Below are 11,402 nucleotides of genomic sequence, written 5' to 3' on the forward strand. Positions count from 1 at the left end.
GAGAGAGAGAGAGAGAGAAGAATCCCCATAAAAATCTCCAATTCTAAATTTGCCATTAATAGCACGACGTGACGAATGAACGCAGATGCATTCGACGTGCCTCGTGGGACGTGCCTTGTTTTGAAAACGTGCCGATACTCCAGGAAAGCCTCATACTGTAACGGCATCCGATGAACTTTCGGATTTACTGTAGTCGTAGAATATGTCCGGTCTCTCTCTGTGATCCCTCCGCTCCGATTTCCCGGGTCATGGCTAGCGAGCATCCCTCCGTGAACATCTCATAAATCGCCGGCAATTTCAGCTGTCTTCGGTGACACGACAATTCTCGATGACCCAGTCAAAGAACGTATACCTTATGCCGTTTCTACCAATGTATTATAGATTACTTTACTTGGTTTAACTTACTTTTTCTACTTCTAAGAATTAGAAAAAGATAAAAAGTAAATTAAATTGAGATTAAAGTCAATTGGTAGAAATGGATATTAGGATCGTACAAATGAAAGTGACGCAAACGCTTTTAGCATGAGGTAGAAGCATTTGCTTTTCGAAGTGAAATCTAAAAGTCATGTTCATTCATATAATTAATTTCAATGCAATTTTTATTTTATAAATTCTTGACTATCTAAAAGAAAAATAACTTGTGCCCGTTTCTAATGTATTTTTAATTTCAGTTTAACTTGAGCTTCATCTTTTTTTAATTCTTGAAATTAAAGAAAAGATAAGTTGAACCAAGATTAATGCCTACATTCTAGAAAAACTAAATTCTAAATTCTAAACAAAATTATAAAGTTCGTAACATATCCTCGTAAGACTTATAAGAATTTTGAAGTGTTTATACGATTTTTTTGTAGACAGTTTTTTACTAGTCATAAGAACATTACAAGAAAACGTAAATATTTATGAATAATCTTACGTCTTATGATATATACGCATAAAATTAGAAATACTAATTATAAGTTCTTACGAGTTTTACGATTCTGCTTACAATTGACCTATAAGGTTAATCTACATTGATAGAAACGGGCATTAATCATATAAGATAGATGAATGATGAGCTGTTTATTTTTATCATCAAAGATACAATAAGAAATTAAAATTGTCGTACAAATAATTTTAATGTAATAATGTCATTATATATCCACAAAATCAGAACCATTGTATTATAATCATTATAACCATTAACAATTTATCATGATTTACAGAATATTGGAAATATGTACACTCATGTTGTCCAGAAATTGTACATACTGAGAGTTTACGGTATTCAATATCTAAATTCAATATCTACGGTGATAAATATCTACCGATGCAGCTTTTCGCGACAAGCTAGAAAGAGAGTTTTTTACGACACTCAAGACACTCGAGATTTCCGTTTAGGTAAGAATGCGGAGGAAGTGACACTTGGAGTGGAAACGATGGCGCGACAGCTGACATTTTATTTCGTTTTCCTCGGATGGTGGAGCCCAAAGTGGCATCGTAACGTAAAAATGTAGTTGTAATCATTCCAACAAGTTGTTTAGCGTCTTTCCGATGCATTTTCAATAATTTTAATGATATATTCGCGCGCGTGAAATGAGAGATTTATTATCTTCTTAAAATCAATTATAGAAAATTATTATCAGAATTTGATTTACATGAGAATGATCAAAGTTTAGACTTCATTAACATTCGGGGATGTAGTATATCAAATCAGTTAAACGTTTGCAAACACTGATATCCATCATTAATCACATATGACGGTCACGTAACGATTAAAATGTAACGTTAAAATATGTGATCCTTAATAACGTGATGATGGTTAGCTAACTGAGTAATTATTCGCACTGTTTGATAAATGACTTTTGGCTGACGAAAGCTCATTAAAGAGAATACGAAGAAGCGCTCTGAAAATCTGGTGGCAAGCGCGAAGGCGTAAAAAATGAGCAAGAAAGAAGTCACGCTTTTCTACTGTTTCTCTTTATTGCTTCATAATTCACATATTTACACCATCACGGTATCGACGAAGCTCTCTTCTCTATACTAGGTGATAAATACGATCGTTTGCAGGCACATGAAAAATTCGGCGATTTGTTCCGAAGAAATTCTTGAGCATATCGAGTGACAAATGTTGCGCATGAAACTTTCATACGGCGGAAGGGTTTTTCGTCACATCAGGAACTGAGCTTATAATTTTAGACTTGAAATGCAAAACGATGCGAAAAAACAGATAGACAATCTCGTTATTGTAATTAGAAAAAATTTCTATATCAGTAATACAATTCCAAAGAAATAAAAGCGAAAAAAATTAATGTTTGAAGTGTTTGCTATTTCTGGCAAGTACAGGAAATTTTATTTGCTTATCATAGAAAAAGCATAGAAAGTAGAAGACAAAATATGAAAAATACTTTCTACATTCTTGTCGTTTTGCATTTTACATTTGTTAAAATCGTAATACCGCTAAAACTGGAAATTAAAAACAAATTCTTCAGAAAATCTTATTAAAAGCATTAATATTCACTTCATAAATATTTAAAATTAAAATAATCGTAAAAAAGTTGCAACAAATAATTGCCGCGTAATAAATTTTTACTCTGCTACGAAAATGTTTGCCTCACTGTGCTACAATATTTCAAGTTACGTTCGCGTACAGAGAGGCTAAGATTATTCTTTTAAAATATTTTCTTCTAGTATAGATAAAATATTTGACTACTTCCGATATTTTGCGTAGATTTATCGGAACAATTTATCCTATACTATGTTTGTGTGCTTTCTTGGATTGAATTTCTTGGACTCATTATATCGCAATGCATAATTCTCATTTTGATAAAAAAAGAAATGAGTCCGTTCGGCCATTAGAATTTATTTGTTGTTTCAAAAATTACACATTTCTGCTCTGGAAATTCTTTAAGTTTAAAAACACACAAGAGTGTTTTTAAATTTTCTTTTCTTCCTTTTAATTTTATGATTATTAACTTATTGACCAATCCATGACAATATAGTTATCATTCGTCTTCATTCATTTATCCATGAGTCACGAAAATTATACTATCAACGATTTTTTAAGTACTTTGCGCAATACGATATGATTATTCTAAGAGGCATTCAGATCTTTGGTTGTCTGCGTGCATTCATTTGAACTATGACACGAATGACACACATCACTGCTATAAGAGCCAAGGAAGGAGACTGAATCGAAAGGATCAAGTCTCAGTATCATACAACTTCAGTGATGCGATGAAAAATGACTTTCTGACGACGGTTGCAATGGCCCATTAATGCTTTGCACGATCATACTGAGGCAATCCAAACTGCTTCCGTTGTTTTGTGAGGACAAGACCTCGGCTTGCTCAAAACCTGAAACACAAAAATACAAATAATAGAGTAACGCCTCCTCTAAAAAAGTCATTCACTTTGCGTCTATTATTTGTACAACGTCGCCTTCATTTAATTCCGTTTTACTTAATCTTGTATGCAGAACATCAGAATATTCCTTTTCTAATAAGTCGAAATTCTCAGTGTAAGATTCAGACTTCATTTTCACGCCGCGTTTAGCACAAAAAGATCATTGCAATTCCAAGACGACGAACAGAGTCTTGGAAACACGAAGGCAACGTGCATACTGTGTGCGAAGTACAAACTACGTTTAAGCGAACTTTAGGTGTTCTTTGACTGTCCTTCGTTTCCAGTGCAGTGTATATCTAGATACGGATGAATTGCGAGCGCTTCCCAAACGGGAGGCCGGCTTCTTCTTTCCACTTTTCGTTATCCTTCGCCGCGGCGAAAGCATTTGCATAAGTTATATACTGCAACGTTAAGGGCTTTGAAGCCGTTATTCTTGGCACCGGCGCGCACTTCCGTCTTTCTGTTTTAAATTCGACTAGGTTTTTTCTCCTTCAGAAAATATACACATTTACACTAATAATAATATAATTTAATTGTATAATTTAAGCAATACTAAAAATAAATGTCATATAAAAAGTAATCGTCTTTATAGAGTTAATATATTTACTTAACTAAAATATATATTCTTGCAAGATACTAAGTTCCTTTCTAATTTTGATTATACAAAGTACATAAGATATTAGATAAATAGAAAAGAAGTTTAATGTATATTTATTTTTATATAATTTTTTTGCATTGACATTTATTAATTAACTTATTATAAATAAAAAGTTAAAATTACTTAAAATTTAAATTTAATGCATACACATAAAAACTAAAGAAGATTAATTATTTACAGAAAAAAAAATTATTTTAAATACAATAATTAGATATTTAGGTACGTGAATATTTAACAACTATTATGATTGTAGTGTAAATGAGTTGCCGCGACGGATTATTGAATATGTTGATGACTAATTAGCTACCCACACTCATCTGCAGTATTTCGGACGTATCGTTGGCACGAAAGTGTGGATAAAGATATATCTGCTAAAAGCATAATCAAGAAAACAGGTTGCAAGAAACTAATAATATTAATTGGAACAACGAATGCACTGACATATATCGAAATACGAAAAAAATTTTCATTCGTTTTTTAAAAAAAACGTGATAGTAATTTTAAAAAGACGTGATTTTACAAATTGCTAGGTGGTTCAATCAATATTTCCTTAATGAAACATCGAAAAAATAATGACTTTGAATAAGTAATTGAGAATAAGCAATTTTTCACGAAGCAATCTTCGCCAAAATCAATGAATAGATTTTTATTTAATTTCAAGTAAACGTTATTATAATGAAATTTTAAACTTATTTGCTAACACATTTAACTCCAGATATAAAAGAGTTGTGAAAAAAATGAGATCTAAAGAAAAATCTTTTGCTAAAGAAAAATCGATTCCGCATTAAAAAATGATCGCACAAAATTTAAAGTTTGTGAAAGTTACTTACTTAACTTATATATATATATATATATATATATATATATATGATTACATAAAGATAATGTGTATGTATATATGCTGTCATCAATGTTTAATTTCTCATAAAAATTGCGAAAACTTTGACTATCGGTGCTTCTAATTTCCATAAAATTAATAACAACAATTAAATTCAAAGAGGCCATAAATATTCATGACTCTTAGGTACTAGTACAATGAGAAAATGCAAAGAAGTTTACTTAATATCAAATGATATGATGATGGAAATATTGCATATCATGTAAGAATAATAACAGTGATAATTATGGAAAATTAATAATTTAAATAGAATTGCATTAGTAATTTAATAAAGCAGAATTGAAATCTGAACTTTGTATATGTTAACTATATTTAAGTTGGACAAACAAGTATGTTTTTTTTTACAAAGCAAAACAAGATACCGAGAACGAGCATAAAGGTTATTAGATTACAGTAAAATAATATATATTTGAGATACAATATCAATCAATTCTTATACATTAAAACGATTCGACTTAGAGTCTTCTTCGGTTAACAATACAATAACCTAATAATTTAACCGCAATTAAAAAACGGAATTAATTCGGTATCGTAATTGTTTTTTTTTTCTAAGTAAGCGTTTTGATTTGTTACATGATTTAAATATTCCAAGAAAACTCTTTTATTTTTCTCATTAGATACTTTTAAATTGTCCTATAACAAAAAATTTTCCGAAAATCAGCGCAGAAATATTCCGTTACAAAATTACGTTATTCCTGATTGTCTGGCAAAGCACAAACATTAAGATGCGCCGAATATTTATTTATAAATCACGCGGGACGTGTGATACACGCTGTCATACTTCTGCGGATGATATACCGCTTAGATTGCTTGCCAGATTCGTTTGGTACACCGCGCAATCACGACACCGAATAGATCTCGATGATGACGTAAATTATTTACAGGACTGACAACTCTGTCAACCGCAATGTAATTCTCGACGCGTATATAAACAGACAGATATCTCTGACGTACGATTCTTCCATTTACAATTATTGGAAATTGTTGAACGATAAAGAACGAAATATGTCATAATTAAGTTATGACTCTGAATATATTTAGAAAACTTAATTTTAGAAATATTTTATATTTAGATAAATAAATTAATTACTTCTTGTATATTCCAATAACTATATCCTTTAACTATAATATAATTTTTAGCCTAAGTGATAAAGACTTTTTAGAGACCCAAAGAAATATTTAATTCTATTTATATAGAAATTGTCTTAATTATACTATTGTATAATATTTAATATTTAAATATTTATTAATAATATCTAATATTATTATTGAATCAGTAAGTGCCAAAAAAATACAAACATATATTCCTATTAATTATTAAAAAAAACTTTGAATAAAATAACAAAATGCAACAATCGAATTAATCTTCCTATAATATTAAGCGAAATTAAATGAAGAGATAGTAAGTACCTCCTTATTTCTAAATTATTTTTTATGTTGTATCTCGCGCTCGTTCTATATCGTGTCAGAATGTTTTAATCGGCAAATAGATAGATTAAATAACACCTCGTAACATTCGGTAAGAACGAACAGAAATAACTAGTCAACGAAGAAACATGTGCAAGAGATAGATTGGAGAACGGAAGCGTATCTATAAATATATATAGATGACCATAGAAAACAATACCTATCAAATCGGAAGAACTTGTCAAAATGACATTCTGCGCCATGCACACGGTATATAAATACATGTTGAGCACCGCACAAGAGCGTGATTTACCACATATATATCATTGCTGTATCTATATGACAATTAGGAGACTTGCAACACTGTGTAAAACATTTCAATAATAAAGGGCTTTTCATCAAAGATTAGGAAAAAAAATTTGAGCTTTGCTGCATTTCTCGCAAGTCTTATTTCATAGCGAGAATCACACGAATTCGCGTTAAATGGTACTTTTCTTGAAACCGAGCACGAAGCTGTGAATCTATACTAATTAGTTCACCAGTTCGACCAACTCGTCTCTGTACGTCATTAAAATAGGTTACACTTCGCCTACGTAGAATAATTTTGGGTGCGAAGGCTTAATGTTCTCAGGGGACTTTCTTTTAGTGGAAAAAAAGGAAAGAAAATTCCGGCGGAGTAATGTTGCGACGGGCGCACTTAGAGCCTCTTGTCCTCGGGAAGTTCGGAGTCACCAATGCGTTTCTCACTAATGAGAAGGAATCAAAGCTACGTTGTGCCATTGGAGAAGGTCCGCGCGCATTCAGCAAATCGTCTAGGACACATCTTTGAAGATGAAGATGCAATTAAGTCGTCTCAATTTACTCGCTGTCCTAAGCATCCGGTGTCCTAAACGGATAATGACTTCTTCAGAAATATTTTCTTCGAACACAGAATGGGTTTCGCTTGTCAATCATACGACTGTCGAAGATATTAATATTCAAAGTTTTCACAATAAGTTTTCACAATTGCGTCGAGAGACATCCATACTTCTCATACATTGCGCTGATTTTTACATATCACATTGTAATAGTGTTATTCAATGATCATTTAATTGGAAGTTTTGAGATATGAGAATATGATGATCTTAAATATGCCATTGATTTGTGAGAATTGTGACCATTTCTTATATTAATTCAAAATATTGCATGAGATCGTTACGCTTGTAATGTTATAATTTTAAACATATTTGCGAAAGCAGTATAGAGTTTTGTGAATTTCATTGTCACGAGTCTCTCGTATAAATCAATCAAAATAATATTCACAAAATTATGCACGTATTATGAAACGGCGTCTACCTTGCTTATTCATGAACCAAAATAGAAATGATAATAGATTCCTGACGCGCGAAATTGAATGCAATATTAAACGTGATGTATAATTTAGAAGTCGAATTATTCGCATTGCAAAATTCACTTGCGAAAATAAATAGTTCGTCAATTTTTTAAATCGATGAACTCTAGAAAATTCTAACGGTCTCGCTTGATTTCAAGCAATTTATTATATTCGAAATCTGTTTTACATGTTTCCGTCTAATGCTCATTTTCATCAATATACATAGATTAATTTTAATTTCGGTACAATTTATTCTTCATTTATTACTAATTCTTAGGATTAGAAAAAGATGAAAAGAAAGTTGAACCGAGATTAAAGTTAATCCATATTGATAGAAACAAATTAATCAAATAAAAATGATGAGCAACATTTTAATTTAATGAGAATTTTAAGGAGCCATTTAAATAACTTAAAAATTTTTAAATTAAATCAAAAATTTTAACAAACATTTGTGAAATACGCGCTTTAAATGTCAGAATCTGCAGGTGCATAAGTGATGTCATACCTTCGATTCGTCTATCGACGAATAGGAAAATTAACAGAGTTTCCGGATACATTAGCAAATTCTTGGTGCAGCGGAGTATGTACCTTGGCTGCAGTTTCGTCCGCGCTTAAATTCGCGTTTCGTCGGACTGAGGACTCCGGCGACGATGCGTCATACTAATGTACCGTGGCAATATATGGCACTCTGGTCCCGGTGACTTGAATTTTCTTATCCTCCTGACGAAGGTCCGGATATTTTTCGAGATAACTTCTCGCACATGCATATGCACTGCTGAAGATGTCGCGCCGAACTTCGGAGAAGAATGTTAGATAAATTAAACATGTTATTAAGGATGTATGCGTCACAAATCAAAATATTATCAAAAATATAAAATTTTAATAGAAATGTAAAAACTTCATTGTTTCACTATTACGTCTAAGTATCTGTACAAAATTTGAACACAATTTTCTTATTAGTTTAAAAGTTGTTTAATTTTTGTTAACTTTGATTCTTAAGTAAAATCGTGTTTTGTAATTAAACTTATTTATAAATTTGAAAAAGTAACATTAAGAAGTAAATTTGAAACATATATTGATCAAACAATAATAAATATGTATTTGCAAAAGTTTATTTGGTTTAAAGTTTCCTCTTTACGTTTAAAAATTATTGATTTAAAATTGCAGAGAGAAAAAGGCCACCATTTTTCATTTGTGCATTTTTCGTCGTACGATAAATTTTTCATGTCTGTTGCTGTAGGATAGAAAGATCTGTATGTAGAAAAACCTCTCTATTCTACATACATTTGTCGTATGACAAAAACGCACAAATGAAATAGAATCTAAATATTATTTTGTCACAAAATCATCAAGCTAAATTTTTTGTTTTTCGTAGTTGATTTCAAGGCACATTTATAGTCTGATATCATCGAAATTTTATAATAATAAATTATTTATTAAAATATTTATAAAAATATTTTTAATTATATTGGGTGATATTAGTTTATTTGGACTGATATTATTTGACTGATACTTTTAATATTGTATTCATGTATAGTCAAAATATCCTTAACTATGATATAATATTATATTTCTACGAATTTCTGCATTAATGCATATGAAAGACAAATTGTTGTATTTTGTAAAAAAAAGAATACTAATGAATCTAAACAGAATTAAAATAATTCGATTAAATCGATAAATATATCCTGTAAAATTACTATCAAAAATTCCGATAATCAGATCTTTCATCCGCTAAAAGTTACTTAAAGAGAAAGGAAGATGCCCACGATATAAAAGAGTTTCTGCCTTAGAGATAGAAACTCTGAAATCTATAAATTTATTTAGAGTATGATCAAATCTATTGCTCAATACCAAATTTCATCTTTTTACCGTAAAGTTGAAAAAATCATGTTTGAAATTTTACCGAAGTGACGACGAGAGAGGCAGAGAGTGAGCGAGGCAGCACGAGGCAGTGAAAGTGGAGAAGGAAAGCTTCTGGCAGCCCGGGCTCCAAAATTTGGTATTGAACACGATAGATTTCATCATACTTTAACCCCATTTTCACAATATATGGTTACTTAAAGATTAAAGATTGTCAATAGATTCATCAATGAAATTCATTCATGAATTTCTTAGTTATCTTTAATCTTTTTAGCTAATCATATATTGTAAAATCGGGTCTAAGTGAATTTACAGGTTTCAGAGGTTCCATCTCTAAGACAGAAATTCTCCCTATACCATGGGCATCCTCCTTTGAGAGCTTGTAATAAATTATGAAAAATTTTCACTATTCACGATTAATAAAAATAGGCATTAACAAGTAACGCCTACAGTAACGTAATACATCAAATTAATAAAATTATAAAATTTTTAGATAAAATTTCTCAAGAACATTAGTGTAAACCTAGATAATGGAAATAAACGGAAATAAAAGGTGGCTATCGTTAGCGTATTATGTACACAATAAGTGTTTTTTATTGCTGCACTCTAAACTAGTCAATAAGTTGAAGTGAAATAAATATTTGTTTCATTTCAACTTATTGTACTGTGTGTATTAGTTAGAAAGAGCAACAATAAAAAACAAACCTAATATGTACCACGAAAAGATGCATGATCCTGAAATTTTCGACGCTGCATATATGCATTAAGTATATTTAGTATATGAATAATTTATTGATAACTTTCAAGAATAAACACATTTCTTTGAGTGTTATAATGAGTCGTTTGATCGTAGAATAAACTTTTGTTCTAAATTTCACATTATGAATTCAAATCACACAAACGACACATAAGGGAAAACACAAGATGCCGAATAAAGATGCTCTTCTTTTGCGGAAAATAAATTACTTAACTTCTACATGATACATACGTTGAGAAAGTTCTAAGTTCACATGAACGTAAACGGTACACGATCGCCTCAAGTCCTGAATTTAAAGTAAGATTCAAATATATGTTGATGTATTAGGTGTAGTAAAAAGAAATCCATTATTTTTCCATTCAATTTCATGCAAAAATAATAGATTTCTTTTTACTATACCTAATATATTGTGTTTCAAAATTGTATTTTTATATTTACACAAAAATCAAAATACGCAATCAAAATCTTAAACGATAATGTTGCTTTGTGTCTGTATTGTCCAGCAAACTTACATTTTTATTATAATTCCAGATTTTTCTTTTTTGAAAAGAAATTAGAAATTAGAGAATTTTTTTATATGTATTATAAGAAAATTGCCGTTACATTATGTTTAGTAATTGATAATACAATATTCGAAATAAAAATAACATCGGGGAATATTTAAGAAAACTTTACTTCTTTAATTCTGTATAAGTATTCGATAAACTCTGAGCAAAATTATATTTTGATGAGATTGGAGGCCGGAAGCTCAAGTTTCGCACGTGCAGTGCAATACGCAACAGGATCAAACTATGTTACTCAAACCGCCCACACTCTCAAATATATAATTCATCTATCCTGTATCTTGTTTTATCCCTCTCATCTCATATATGCGAATCTCGTGAAGTTTTTCGGATCCATGAGGGAAGACGACGGTTGTTTTCGAATAACGTCCATTAAATGGGACGTAACGGCGGCGCATCAATTAAAATAATCAGGCACCGCGCTAGCAAGACACGCTTCAGCGAGTAGTTTGGCAACGTTGATCTTTCCTTTCTTTCTCTCCTTCCTCTCTCTCTCTCTCTNT

General features: G+C 30.9%; 1 protein-coding gene across 1 annotated transcript in view; it reads right to left on the reverse strand.

Annotated features, from left to right (window-relative positions):
* Positions 1-3,202: 3,202 nt before the first annotated feature.
* The window catches only part of LOC105623524 (myogenic-determination protein), a 77,912-nt gene continuing 69,712 nt past the window's right edge, over positions 3,203-11,402 (reverse strand). Inside the window, exon 5 of the mRNA XM_012204916.1 lies at positions 3,203-3,333. Within this exon, the coding sequence (XP_012060306.1) occupies positions 3,203-3,333 (131 nt within the window). The remainder of the gene's footprint in view (positions 3,334-11,402) is intronic.

This window comes from Atta cephalotes (assembly GCF_000143395.1).
Source record: "Atta cephalotes unplaced genomic scaffold scaffold00058, whole genome shotgun sequence".
Taxonomy (NCBI): Eukaryota; Metazoa; Arthropoda; class Insecta; order Hymenoptera; family Formicidae; genus Atta; species Atta cephalotes.